The 15,042-nt window shown below is 39.8% G+C and overlaps 1 protein-coding gene across 7 annotated transcripts in view; it reads left to right on the top strand.

Moving 5' to 3' along the window:
• DCAF6 (DDB1 and CUL4 associated factor 6) overlaps positions 1-15,042 on the top strand; it is a 135,605-nt gene that overhangs the window by 100,705 nt on the left and 19,858 nt on the right. For 4 of the 7 annotated variants that reach the window (XM_044266882.1, XM_044266884.1, XM_044266885.1 and 1 more), the window contains 3 exons: positions 155-267; positions 1,404-1,490; positions 1,618-2,014. In XM_044266882.1, the coding sequence (XP_044122817.1) occupies positions 155-267; positions 1,404-1,490; positions 1,618-2,014 (597 nt within the window). The remainder of the gene's footprint in view (positions 1-154; positions 268-1,403; positions 1,491-1,617; positions 2,015-15,042) is intronic. The other 3 variants (XM_044266883.1, XM_044266887.1, XM_044266888.1) reach the window with 1 other exon arrangement.

Genomic DNA, 15,042 nt, shown 5'->3' on the forward strand with positions numbered 1-15,042 from the left:
GTGTTTTATGAGTGCTTATTAAAATAATAACTCCTGTATTTTATTTGTGGTATGAATTTTTTACTGTTTCTCTAGTTGTAAAATACACAGATCATCATAAAAGTTCGTATTTATTAACTTCTTGGTGGAACCACTTGTTCTGTTTTGATGGTAGGAGCAGTACTGCCTCGAGTTCTAGAGGGAGTGGAAGCCACTGCGAATCTGAGGGTCAGGAGGGACCCTTGGCCCCAGAGAGCTCTGTGCGGCCCCCGGGAGACAGCGACACCAGTAAGACAGTGCTGTGCTTTTGTTGCTGGGAACCTCTGGGGTGGGGTATCCACCCGCTTCCCGGTTCCTGCGGCGCGGCAGTTCTGTTTCTTGTTTTTAATGAGTTCCCTTTGCCTCAGTAGTCCCAGCATCACTGCTGATGAGCGGTTAGCAAGTGCGGGTCGCCGGCCCTACACATTTCAGATGGGGAGTCACAGGGAAGCACGGTGTCTCTCCAGGCACCGTGAGCTGAACAGGGGTCATTTCACTGACAATATGTGAGATGTAAATACTCGTTTGAGTGAGCTTTACTGTTTTTATACTTAGCAGCAAAATCCAAAGTATCTGCCTTGATTTTCTTCAAAGACTATGGGTAGCTTGTAAAGGGGGGAGAAAAAGGAATAAAATTTGAATGGGTTATGTATGAGTGAATCCTATTTCATACAGGAAATGCCGTTTGGGGACTTTTTCAGAACACTGTCCTAGAATATTTTCCATGACCATTATATGAAATTTAGTGTCTAGTACAGAGCCTGGAACACAGATTTTCAGTAAATACTTGGTGAGTGAAGGAATAAATGAATTCTGCTTCTTATTAAATGAAGAGATACGTCAATGTTACAGAGTTCACAATAATTAGATATGTGTAAAACAACTGTCTGGCAAGCACATATGCAGTTAGGAGCAAAATAGACTGGTCCCTAATGGTCTTGGAGTTAAATCACAGAAATAAATATTTTCAGTGGCCAAAACAATTTATAGTAGGGTCAGCTTTACGATTTGTTCGTGATAGTTGAGATTATACCAAATGCATGATAAAGGGATAGAAAAATACTCGGTTTTAGGTTTAGATTTTGTGAAATTTAGCAGAAAGGCAAACCAAGTAATGTCAGCTGTGAGGGGTAATCTAAAGCAAAAATTCTACCCGAAGACTTCATGAAGGTCCATGCGTGGACTTTGGGAGGAAGTGGGGACAGTGTTTGTACACATACATTCTTGTATTTCCTGAGGGAAGGTTGTATCTGAAGGTCAGGAGATTCTGTGATCCAAAACGGACTAGGAGCTGCTTATACAGAGGAAAGCTAGGGTTTTCAGTCGGTGTTTATTTTTATTTTAAAATATGGATTTTATGATAATTTGGCTTATTTATTTCCCAGAAGTTCTTGAAGAACCATCAGAGGATGTGACTGCATGTCAGGAAGGTACCTCTGCAGAAAGCACAGTTGAGAACCGTGTAGACACAGGTGAGTTGTCTTGTTCTCTTTAGATAGTTGCTCCATGTTGGAAAACAAGAAGCTGTAATTTATCTTACTCTCTCCCGAGTTAGAGGCCATTTCCAAATGGGTGTGTTATGGAATTCTCTTCCTATAGGGAGAGCGTCCAGTTTGATTAAACAGTGTTGCCGACATGACCAGCAGTTTCCACTTTATTTTCCGACAGCTCAGTCAGATACACTCACATCTGAGCCCTTGGATTCCAGCTCAGGAGAAAGAAATGACTTCAATCTTGATAGTTCCTGTGGGGTTCCAGAAGAACCCACTTTGTCTGAACAAGACAAGGAACCAGGAACTCCAGAGCAGACTAGCACTGAAGGTGCTACAGGTCAAAACCCCACCAGTCCTGAGCCTCAGTCACAAACAGAAGCCGTCGGGCCTTCGGCTCCTGAGGAGACATTAGCCAGGGACTCTGCTCTCCCGGACACAGATGACAGTGACGACGACCCAGTCCTGATCCCGGGTGCAAGGTATCGAGCCGGACCTGGTGACAGGTTGGTACATTTTTAGTGAAAATGAACTATAAAAAATATGATTCACAGGACTTTGTTTGAAGTCAAGTAAAGGAATCGCTCCATTTCTTACAGTTGCTTTTCTAAGGGTATAGAGTTTGTTAAACTGTAAATGATCGTATGTGTTACATTCTTTGAGCAAAATGCGTTAAGAGGAGAATAAAAAGTCTAATTGCTCTGAATCTCCAACACTGGAGACTCGCTCCTCAACTTACAGATCAAGAGAAAGGAATGTGGAGAACGACCAAGTCGGGGTTATATTTAGCCATCAGACTGCCCTGTAGTCATCCTGCCCTTTATCGGTTTTGTTTTATTTAATGTTCAGGTGTTTTGATGTTCTGCTTTTCTACGGACCCTGGGTTAAGGTAGTGTGATAGTAGTTCTCTTTGAGAACCTTGTGTTTTTCTGAGATTTCTACTGAACAACTCCGTTCAGGAAATGAAAAATTATACCAAATATATAGAATTTCTCACATGTTCATATACTTTTCTCATTTTTTACTTTGTGTGATCATACGAATATATCTTGTTTTTTAGAAGAGAAAATAAAACTTTCAAAGCATGTTGTGTTCCATACTTTTCAAAAGCTGTTTCTGCAGATAATGCTATTGTACCTCTTTATAAGCTCTGCCCTTTTCCAGAGAACAAAATTTTATCTTCAAGTTCCTAGCTTACACAGTTGTGAAGAACCATTTCACATACTTCTGTGCTGAAAATACTACCATTTATAAAATATTCTGACATTTCAGTCAAGTGAAAGGTATCATAGATAATTCAGCATTGCCATTCTTCAGTAGTAAACTAATGATCAAGAATATTATGACGTGGTTTGAATCCTGTTTTTACTACTTAGTTGTAGTTCCTCATTTAAATTATGTAATGTTTTTGTATGGTTCAGGTTCCTTTTCTATAAAATGAAGCTATGACTATCTAGAATTGTTAAAATAATTTTAAAAAATCCATTAATCGTTCAGTCCCAGGACCTGTCCACCTTGAACGCACTAACTAACTAACTAACTGATAGCTGTGTTAAGCACCCAGGATGTCTGTGTGGCTTCTCAGACTTAAAAACCAGTTAAAAGCAGAGTGGCTTTGGGGATAGAGACGGACAGAGGACAGCGAAAATCCCAAACAGTATTGCTTGCAGTTCAGCAAAACTGTCTTTTGTAGCTAGGAAAGGATTGCCCCTCTACTGATACTCACTCCCGTGTCCTTAGTTGGGAGTCTCCATTAGTTAGGGTTAGTCCGAATGTTTATTTGGCAATGGCATTGTTTTTAAATGTAGAGGAAGTAATCCCTCCCAATTTTTGTACTTCGAGATTGAGCAAGCATCTTCTCCGTACCTAACATTAGTCCTCAGCATTCTTGGTCTCTGTCTCCGACAAGGAAGACTCAGCGTCATTTCTTTCCAGACCCAGAGGGATACCGTCACCCCTTAATTTGTACAGATAAGGTTAGCAACCACAGCACAATTTGAAAATCAAATTGATGGTTTCTAAAACCCAGGATGGAAAGTCAGCGTCTGTAATGATTTGAGGCTTACACATGTATGGCCTTCTCTTTATAAGAGTGAACATACGTCCTTGCTTTTTTTCTGTACTTAGGTAGCTTAAAAGTGATGCTAAGGTCATAATTGAAAATAAAACATAAGTATATGCTTTCTAGTAAAGTGGACCATATATATCACTTACCAGGTTTGTTTGTTTAAATAAGACATTATATATATTTTAATAGATACTAGATACTTGCAGAAAGATCATGATTATTCAGCACCCTCTCTCCAAGCTAATGATGACACTTTTATACCAAGCCTTCTTGATAGCGGAGGAAACAGAGGTGCTAAGCAGAGTTTTTGTCTATTCTAGACCTAACAAGGTTTTTTGTTGGTTGGCTGGTTTTTTAAACACAGTAATACAACATCAGTGAGAAGGGAGGATTTGGTGGGGAGAGTGGGTCCTAGAGAACCTAAAACTTCTTGGAGTATATTATCCTTAGTTTGGAGATATTACCAGAAACTATAATACCTTACTATTGAGCTTTATCATTTATTTTTCATTTTCATATTAAATGATTTATGTTTTAGGGATTCGCCTAGGGTTTGGATCTACCACAAAGTTGGCACTGATAGCCTCATTGTTCAAAGAGACCCAGGTGCTGAACTAGACCAGCAGAATCTTTTAGAGGCAAGGGACTCAGGGACAGTGGCCTAGAGCTGACCACACTCACGCCACGCGTGTGCTTTCGAGTTCATACTCTCAAGGTTAGATCCAGATCTGAAACCTCGTCTAAGTCTACATTGGTTTCCCTGATTTTTAAAAATTATTATTACATATCCTTTAGTATTCTGTATATTCAGTTCAGGAATATAGCCTTAGTTTGTCCCGTATATTGTTTTTTTTTAATTCTGTACAACATAGTAGTGAACTTACTGAAGAAGAAGAAGAAGAAAATTCTTAACATTTAAGAAACTTGTTGAAGAAGCGAGGACAAATTCATAAGCCATTTATAAGAATGGGGAGAAACAGTTTTAATAAATAAATGAAATGAAATACAGTGTTACAGATATACAAAAATGTACAGACTAAGGTGATGGTAAAGATTTATAGTGACTTTCACAACTCTGTCAATTTTTCTTTGAAATTTGCATTATTTTCTAACAGTTTTGGTGAAAAATCTTCCTTCTGATTTTTTTCTAAATAATTTGTATTGTTCCTTGCTTCCTTAACACTATCTTGATTAAATCTTGAACTACCTAGATAAGGTATATTTTTAACATCTCTGCACCTTTCTAAGGATCCTTCATCCTTGAGAAAATTGCCCATTTCTCTTCTCTATTTGGAGAATGGGTGTGTTGACTTTTTTTCTTAGGAGATTAAGCTTTAAGATATTTTGCTTCTTTAGAATATGAAAAGAATAATTTACCAGCTTATAAGTAGGTATGGGACATCTGAGAATTTCTGTTTCCAAAGGGACAAAAGTTTTCAAAGCCTTGTTGTAAAAATCATACCATTCGGTTCTTCATATCTAAGAACACATTTCATACTTCAGTGAAGTGCCCAGCTAAGAAGATGCATGTCTTAAAGTTCCTTTGTTGCTGCCTCTTGAGAAGCCCAGTTGAGATCAGTTTGTTTGGAGTAAAGAAATGGCCCTAAAATTAAAAATGGTGAAAGTATATACTTAGATCTCTACTTTAATGTATATAAAGAATTATGTAGTGGATCTCATAATTTTTTGGTCCCAAATTTAATTTTTGAAATGAAAGCTAAAAAATTTATAACTAAACCATTTTTGACATACATTTAATAAAGATATCAAAAATAGTTCTTTGCAATGCAAAGTAATGATTTCTTTATAAAGATTTGCATTTATAATCTGGTTAGGTGACTAGGACTTGAGTTTTCACTTTGGGGCTGAGCTCAAGCATGAGAAAGAAATGTCTTAGGAAATCAAGGTCTTAACAACTAACATAAATGTTCTAAAATGGAATGCCCTTCTCGTTAACCATAGCTGGTCTCGGTACAAATTCACCTGGGACTCTCTAGAGCGAAGGTCAGCCGACTTTTTTCCTAAAAAGCCAGAGAGTAGATATTTTAGCTTTGCTGGCCAAGGGGCTAAATAGAGGTTCTTCTGGAGGTACCTATGTAACTGTTTAAAGTGCAAATGTAACTATTTACGAATGTAGCTGTTTACAGACCTGGAAATTATTCTTTGCCAACCGGCTGTTACCAAACCAGGCAACTGGCCAGATTTATCCCAAGGGCCATAGGTTGCTGATTCCTGTTCTATAGCAGATCAGTCCCGAAAGAAGCACAACTATAGTCTGTGGTGAAACGCGTCTACTGGTAGATACCCAGAGTTTAAAATGATGAAGTCCTTCTCTAAATCACCACATGCTCGATCCCCTTTAACTTTGTCTAGGGCAAGAGCATAGAACATTAAATGGAAACTAAATTGAAGAAAGAAAGAATTAATCAAACACATAGTTTCCAATCATGGTATTAAAAAAACAATAAATAAAAGTTGTGTGTGTGTCCTTTGGTGATTTTATATACTGGATTTAGAAATATAAATGTGTGCCTTTGGCATGAAAGGAACATGGTCAGGTTCTCGGTTTATAGGGTCTTCACATAAACTGTTCGCACAGGGCCAGATCAGTCTTAGGGTTCATGGTGTGATGGGCGGCTTGGCTGGTCGCTCTTTCTTTTGCCAAACCCAAGAGGGTTTTTGCTCCGTGAGAAGCATCTAAGTGAGCGTCCTGAAGTTCTCACATAGCCTTGAAAGTTTTTAGTTATGGACTCAGCCAAGATGCTCTAAAGATTTTTTCCATAAATCTTAAAGGTATTACTGGTTAGCATAGAAATGTGGTTCCATTTACCTACTCTGGACTCTGGAACACAGCCTTGATTTGTAAAGTCAGAATCCTTCCTGTGTCCTAAATTTGCCGCCGTCTCTTTAGTCGCCCTGCAATCACTCCCAGTATTTCTAATGATTCCAGTGTGTTCTTCACTGAAGAACATTGCAGAGAGGAAAAAAGTAACGGTGGGGAAAGAACTGAACTCCTAGAGAGGTAAAGGCCCGGTTACTCTTCGCTCGCCCGCTCTGTGATCTGTGGTTAGGACAGGGCAGTCCGGGCAGGGCTTAATTACCCTTTCCTGAAAGAGCAGCACAGCCCTGGGGGCATAACGCAGGGCGGCCGGGCTGGCACGGGTGCCGTGAGTCCGTGCAGTTCCCCGCGCTGTCCCTGCTTCCTTCGTTTCTCATCTGTTTAAAGATAAAAGGTGTCGGTGTGCGTTTGTTTCGTTAATTTCCTCAGACACATTTAGGTGGATGACACAGTCTCACATTAGACCTTTAAATCACAAAGGGAAACCAACGTTTTCTTAGATTTCGCTGATTAATGATGAAAGTGGTGACCTTAATGCTTTCAGTGTTTGGTTCTTTGAAGTCTTTGTGAGTGACTTTAGTTATTGTGTTCCCTTCACTAGATTTAATATCAGAGGAACAACAGTAGGTGATAGAATAATGAGGTAATTCAGTATGTTCCTTCGTTATTTTATTTTTTCTTTATGATGAATTTGCCAGGTCCTCTTCTCCACAGCTAACCCTTTCTTATTAACAGTTACTACGGCGTGTGCTTACTGAGCTCCAGGTGCTAAGCATTGCAAAGCAGGTTGCTTTTCACAAACTGTACTTAGCTGCATGCACTGCATGGGAGCACAATGGAAAGAAAGTTTCTGTGTGCGGATGTGACGGATGTTCCCTTCCAGTGTGTCCGATGACAAAGTAACTGTATCCTGAAGTGATGCACTTTAAATTACTGGTTACTCCATTTTGAATATCTTGTTGAAGAATATAACTTACTTTTTTTAAAACTTGACTGGGCTACCAATTAGCAATAGCAGCATTTTGTTATTACCCAAGTATAGTCCTTTTCTTTGAGATCAAGATGTAAAAATGGACTTGGGTCTAATTCTGTGCATAAAATTCTGATTTTTTAAAGAAAGTTATTTCCTTATAAATAGTTTAATAACTTAATGTCACACATCAAGATGATCTATAACTCTCAGACATTTTTGTAACTTGAAGACGAACAGTGGGGTATGTTTCTAAAATACAACTTCAAAGTGAACTTCAGTCCCATTATTCATACCCCAAACCTGTTTTACTGACAAAATCAATCTTGTCCCTAATTCCAGTGACACGTGTCTGTTCTTTTCCATTCATTACTTTCTAAAACAAAGGGGATTATAAAACATAAAATGGGATTTGTTTCAGGGCTTTTTGACTTTCTGGTTTATACCTTTTATCCCAAGTACTCAGAGCCAGTTTCTGCTTTCGTAACTGTAACTCGTAAGCTGCGATAAAGCAGGAAATGTGATGCTTCCCTTCCCTCAGCGTTAACGAGATCAGACCCCTTCTTTACCTCACTCCGTTCTTTCCTACATGGACATCGTCTGGGGCAATTTCTTAGCAAAGGTAGCTGTTTCTTGGCACCAAGCACACGTGTAGTCTACCTCCCCTTTTAGCAATTGGGGACGCTCAAGGAATGTGGAGTTCTGTGTAAGATAAAATTAAAAACATAAAATTAGAAACACAAAATTAGCACATGTTGTTCTCTTTACTGCGCACATAGCCAGTCTGCACGAGGGACTGTCCTGCAGCGTTCGGTGACTCTTAGTGTAACCAGTGCGAGTCTGCGTGACAGGCGCCGGGTTCAGGCTCTTTCTTGTCGTAGTGAGTGAAACGGCGGTCGTCCCTTCTCTGCACTCAGTTGCTCTCACCTGGTCTTCTGCTCTGACGGTCCCACTGCTTCCAGTCTCTTCTCACCACAGCCACTTCAGGGGTTCCCCAGTGCCCGGGACAGAGGAAAACTCCAGCTCCGTTGCTTGGTGCCTAGGCCGTGCTCTGTTGGGCTGCTGCCGGCAGTTGCTGAACCTCTCGACAGCAGACCTGTTTGGAGCGTCTCTGAATACACTTCATGCCTCCGTTGCTCTGCTCACTCTGCGCGCTCTACCTGAAATGCCCCTTCTCCCCTCACCATCCTGTTGACCACCTGATCGCAACATTCATCTTAAGCTGCTGCTTTTTACAGCTTTCCCTGTCCCAGACATGGGACTCCGTGTTTCTTCTGGTGCCCTTACGCACCTCTGGTGAGCTGCCTGCAACCTCATGGTGTGTGCGTATGTCCCTGTGGCCCTGACCAAGGGTGGAGGCACCTCTGAGTCCAGCCTGATCATGCATACAAGCGTATGGAAGTAGGAGTTGGCGAAGAAGACGTCCTTTCCTCTCTGACCCCAGTAACTAAGTTTTTATCTGTATTCCGTACGTGATCTGGCTTACTCTTTTCTTCCTTTGATTTCATAATCTGAAACATAATGAAAAGCTATGAATTATGGTTGACCCTTGAATATGAGTTTGAACTGTGTAGATTCATTTACATGCAGATTTTCTTATAAGTACAAGACTATGAATTTACAGTACCTTAAATTTTCTCTTAGGATTTTTTCTTTTTCTTTTTCTTTTTTTAAAATTTCTTAAAAGATTTTAATTTGAGAGCGAGAGAGAAAGCTCAAGCACAAGCAGAGGGAAAGGGAGAGAGAGGCAGACGCCCCCCCAAGCAGGGAGCTCAATGAGTGGGGCTCAATCCCAGGACCCAGAGATCATGACCTGAGCTGAAGGCAGAGGCTTAACCCACTGAGCCACTCACCCCCCCCACCTTTTTTCTTAATAACGTTTTCTTTTCTCTAGCTTAATACTTTATTGTAAGTAGACAGTGTATAATACATACAACATACAAAATATGTGTTACTTGCCTATTTATGCTGTCAGTAAGGCTGGTGGTCAGTGGTAAGCTATTAGTAAGTTTTTGGAGAGTTAAAAGCTTAATGCAGATTTTCAACTGCATGGGAATGTGGAGGGGTCCATGTCCCTAATTCCTACGTTGTTTAAACATCAACTGTATTGTTTCAGAGGCGCCCCAACATTCCCACATATTTGACAGCTCCCTCAAAAGACACACAGGACTGAGATTCACTTACAGTTATGACAAAGGAATAGACACATCGGACAGAGTCTGGAAGAATGTGAACATAAGCATCGAGCGTGCTTCCTCCCACCATGGGCCGTGTAATGCACTCCTTCCTTCAGCAGTAAAATGCAGTAATGCTTGTGTAGTGTTTCTACCCAGAGAAGCTTAAGAGTCAAAATCCAGCGTTTTTATTAGGGGCCAGTTGTGTAGACACCCTCCACATCCAGCTACAGCTACCTAAATTCCAGATCCAGAAGGAAAGTAGGTGTTCACATTGTTTATTACAGATGGTCTGGGCAAGCAGGTGCATCAGCATTCAGTATCCTGGACAGGCGGAGAAATGTAGGGAACATTCCACAAGTGGAGTTCCCAGATCCCAGCCAAGGGCCAGCCTTAGAAGGAGGGCCTTCTAAAGATAGCATCAGGCCAGCCGTCCCTTAGCTTTACTAATACATTTTGAGGGAAAAGTATATCCCCCACCTCTACACACACAGAGCCCATGTCCATGTCTTTCTTTCTGCCCCCAGAGCGGTCAAGGTTTCATTTGCCACAAAGAAAGTGTGCCCATGAGCTCTCTGTCCACTTCCCATGCTCAGTAGCCTGGGACTGAGGGCCGGCTGGGCCGCGCTCTCCCCAGTGGCTTTGCGGTTCTTGCAAGGAAAACTGTGCGCCGTCTCAGAACAGTAGGATCTCCTGCAGGACGAGAGTGCTTCCGGCTCCTTGATGTTGGGGACTAGGAGCCTCCAGAAACCTCTTTGGCAGCATGTGCTGTTTCCTTGTTTTGCCCTAAGTGCTCTGATACTTTGCAGTGCTGTCCCACAGTCTGGGAAATCCTGCATTGTGTAAACCTCTTTTGGAGATTCACAAAACTAGCATAATAAAGCCTCTCAGAAAACATGCAACCAGAAAACCGATGAGCTTTGCTTAATTCATTTCTTTCCACATTTTGCAGACCCCTTTTGTGGAACACCTACAAAAATCTCGGTTTGGAAAGTGCTCTTCCAGTTTACATTCTAAATTGTGTCAGGTTTGCTCCCTGCCTAGACTAGAAGACTTTCACACCTGCACAGTAAAGAATTTCTTCCTGTAGGTTAGCTCTGAATTCACCTGCTGTCATTCTAGTCCTGTCCTTATGTTCCGTCCGTAGTACAGTGTCCTTTTATATTAATCTCCTTTGGCTAACTGAATTACTCCTTAAGTCACTTATTCCAGGTTAAATAAATCAGTTACTTCCCAGTCTTTGATTAAAGCATTTTTCTACCCTAAAATTTCTTCTTCCCCCACAAAGAGTTTTAATAACACCAATAATATCAGTTAATTTGTACCACTCTAGCTATATATAATTGGGGGGGTGGGGTTTGGTTTAGTTTTAGGTAGGCTCCCTGCACAGTGTAGAGCCCAGTGTGGGCTTCGATCTCAGGATCGTGAGATCAAGACCTGAGCAGAGAGTAGGAGGTGGACACTTACCCAATTCCGCTACCCAGGTGCCCCTGTAATGGTGTTTTATAAAAGGGTTTACCATATTGAAAACAAGAGGCAAAATAATTCATATTTTATATTTTTAGTGCTGTTTAATTTCTTCTTATATCTTAGCCTGGTCCTCTAACTACTAAATGTGCCAATTTATTTATTTTTTTTTTTTAAAATAAATTCCTAATTTGAGCTTGGAATTATCTTAAATTCTGCTGACCATTTAGAAACAGAATTTTTAGAATATGCAGTATTAAAAATAAAATACAAAGACTCCGGGAAGAGGAAGGGATCAAAACGGAAAGTCCGGAATCTAGGTTTTTATTTTCTTAGGTCGGTTATATGCTAGATTCATTCTAGGCTTTTTTCTATTAAATGCTGTCTGCCAAATAAATAACTGATACCTTGAGCTATTTTTGTTTTTCCTTTGACATTTCTGGATGAATCCGTTTCGTATTCATTATTTTATCCATTCAGTAAACCTATATGAACCAAACACTGGTAGAGGCTGGAGATTCAAGGATAATGACAAAACAGTCTCTATTAGCTCTTGGTTCAGTGGGATTCATAGACACATCTAAGTAATTTTAATGTAGTAATTGCAGCAATAGAGTTTTTCACAGGCACTGGCATCATTAAGGGCTCTTAGTCTAAGGAGGGGAGAATTCTATTTTTTTAATTCTTGGTTTATGACACTATCATTGTTGATTCATTCATTATTATAATAAATAAATATCCATAAACCCACCACCTAACCCCACACTGGAAGACTGCCAGTGACTTAGATCTCTCCGTTCTGTCCCTCACCCACCTTACCAGGGCCAAGCACTCTTCTGGACGTTCTGTTTATCGTGCCTTGCCGTGAACAAAAAGTTATCACAAATATAAGTGCCAAAGTAATACATCATTTAATTTGTTTGCCCACTTTCAGACTTGAAAAAAAAGGATATTGTCCGAATGTCATATTAGGACTTGCTGTTTCTTTCTCAGTCAACATCACGTTACGATTCATCCATGTTGTTACGTCCCTGACGCTCAGTCGGTTTTTTGCTCTGTAACAATCTACTGCGTAACTGTTCCGTCATGTGTGCCTTTCCCTGTTAATGGGCATTTAAGTGTTCAGTTTCTGCTATTACTCACAGTGCTGGTTTGAACATTCTGAAACATGTCTCCTTGGGCTTTTCTGGAGTACATACCTGAGAACGGAGTGTTGAATTTTACAAGATAATCTCCAGTTGTTTTCCAAAGTGGGAGTGTAAACTAATTTGTACAGTCACTAAGTAGTCACATTGATCCACAACTTGGTTTCGTCACTTTTTTGATTTTGCTAATTGGTTCAGTGTACAGTGGCATCTCGTGGTTTTGATTTTCATTTCTGTACTTACAAAATGAGGTTATGCATCTCTCATTTGTGTTTTGGCCATATCTGGTTTTCTACTGGGTTGTTTTAATGGAGTTGTTTTTCTCTTCCATGTTAAATTTTTTTTTTTTTAAGGAATTCTTAATGTATTCTTTATACTAATTTGTGTCATTTACAAGTGCAAATATTTTTTCTGGTTTGTGATTTATTTTTTTAAGCTGTATTTTGAGGATTCATAATTTTAATGTAGTTGAATTTTATCATTCTTTAATGCATATGCTTCCTTTTATTTAAGAAATCCTTACTTCTGGAATTCCAAAAATGGAAAGTGTTCTTTTGAAGTCATCTTTTGATTAAAATATTAATCCATCTGGAATTGATTTTTTATTCATGATGTATATGTTTGCCGTGTAGATAGCCTTGTTTTCTCTGTTCATTTATTAATGTTGAATTTCCCCAGAGAGCAGCTGTGCTACCCATCACATTACAGCGTCCATATAAACACAGGTCTGTTTCTGGGCTTTCTGTTTCATTCCACTAGACAACTGCTTGCCTCTCCTTCCGTACCATACTCTTACAATTACTCTACTTTATAATCTTAATATCTTCTAAATCTCTTCAAGTCTCTTCTCTTTATTTTTCTTTAGAAGGGACTTTTGCTCTTCTTTGTCCTTTGGTCTGTTTTGTGATCAACATTTTAAGTTCCATATACAAGTCATCAGAATATGATTATAGTTGTAATAAACCTGTAAAAAATTTGAAGAATTGATTATCCTCACAATATTAAACTACCTGTACATTTATTCAGCTCTCTTAAAAAATGTCCTTTATTAACATGTTATAATTTCCTACGAACAGGAATATATTTATTTAATAGACCCTTTCATCTTTATTGCTGTTGTACATGCATTTTGTTTTTAAACTTATGCTGTCTTAATAGTTTGTTGCCGGTGTTTGGAAGTTCATTTGGCTTGTATAATAATGATCTTATATCCATCCAGTAATTTTTCTGTTACATCTATTAATTGCCATGGAAATTCCTTTTTTTAATAGACAGTCATATCATTGCAAATAGGAGTTTTCTTTCCTCCTTTTGCACTCTTTCTGTGTATTGGTTAATGAGTCACATTTACTTAGTAGTAAAAGTCACACCTTCTGATTTTGAAAAGAATATCTACATGAGTTTATTTAGGTTTGTTTTTTAGGGTTTTTGTAGATACCTCCTGTCAGATTCGGGGATTCCCTGCTGCCCTGCTTTACTAACAGTTTTATCATGAATGAATGTTGATTGAATTGGGTACATTTTCTTCATCTATTGAGTTCTCATATATTTTTTCTCCATTAGCCTGCTAATACAGTAGATAACACTTGGAAATGTCCTACTATTAAACAGTCTTTTGGGACGTCTGGGTGGCTCCATCGGTTACGTGTCCGCCTTTGCCTCAGGTCATGATCCCAGGATCCTGGGATCGAGTCCCACATCAGGCTCCTTGCTCAGCCTGGTGTCTCAATTAATAAAATCTTTAAAAAAAAAAAAAAAATTCAAAAAAACAGCCTTTCAGGTGCATCTTATGATCCAGAATGTCATCTGTTTTGGTGAACTTCCGGCTTGAGAATGTGTGTTCTGCTGCTGGTTGAAGTAAGTAGGCCGCGTCTGTCGTACCCGGTTGGTCAGTGGTGGCGTTGTTGAGTTCCGCCATGTCCTCAGTGTCTGCCTCCTGGATCTGCCACTTTCTGAGACAAGGATGTTGAAGTCTCCAGCTAGAACAGGGCATTGGTCTGTTGCTGCTTGCTTCTCTCTGTCGCTGCCCCGTGTGTTTCGACCCCCTCTGGATAGGCACATACGCTTTAACGGTTGTTGGGGGGAAACTGACTCCTGTGACATTGTGTCCTGCTCTTCCTTATCTTTGCTAACTTTGCTTACTTTGAAGTCCGCTGTGTCTGAAAGAAACATAGTTATTCTTACTTTCTTTTGTTTAGGGTTAGCGTGGTATGCTTTTCTCCGTACATTCACTTCTGCTCTGTATGAGTCTTTACTTTTAAGTGGATATCTTATAGACAGCCGATAGTTGGGTCATATTTTTTGATCCACCATGATAATCTGTCTTCTAATTGGTGTATTTAGAGCACTGACATGCAAAACATTATTGACAGAATTGGATTAAAGTCCATCATACTCTTGACCGTTCTTTGTTCTTTGTCCCCTTTTTAAAAAAATTATATTTATTTGACAGAGATCACAAGTAGGCATAGAGGCAGGCAGAGAGAGGGGGAAGCAGGCTCCCTGCTGAGCAGAGAGCCCAATGCAGGGCTCGATCCCAGGACCCTGGGATCACGGCCCGAGCCGATGACAGAAGCTTTAACCCACTGAGCCACCCAGGCGCCCCTCTTTGTCCCTATTTTTGTCTTTTCCTTCTTTTTCTGCCTTTTGTGGTTTGAATTCAGCATTTTATATGATTCTGTGTTTTTCTCCTTTCTTAGTGCATCAGCTGTACTTCTTTTTACACTTTTTTTAGTGGTTGCCCTATAGTTTACAATGCACTTTTATAACTAATCCAGTCCACTCTCGGATAATACTGTACCACTTCCCAGGTAGTGTGATACCATGATAACAAAACCCTAATTCCTTCTTCCCATCCCTTGTATCATTGCT

This window comes from Neovison vison, chromosome 10 (genome assembly GCF_020171115.1).
Source record: "Neovison vison isolate M4711 chromosome 10, ASM_NN_V1, whole genome shotgun sequence".
NCBI lineage: Eukaryota > Metazoa > Chordata > Mammalia > Carnivora > Mustelidae > Neogale > Neogale vison.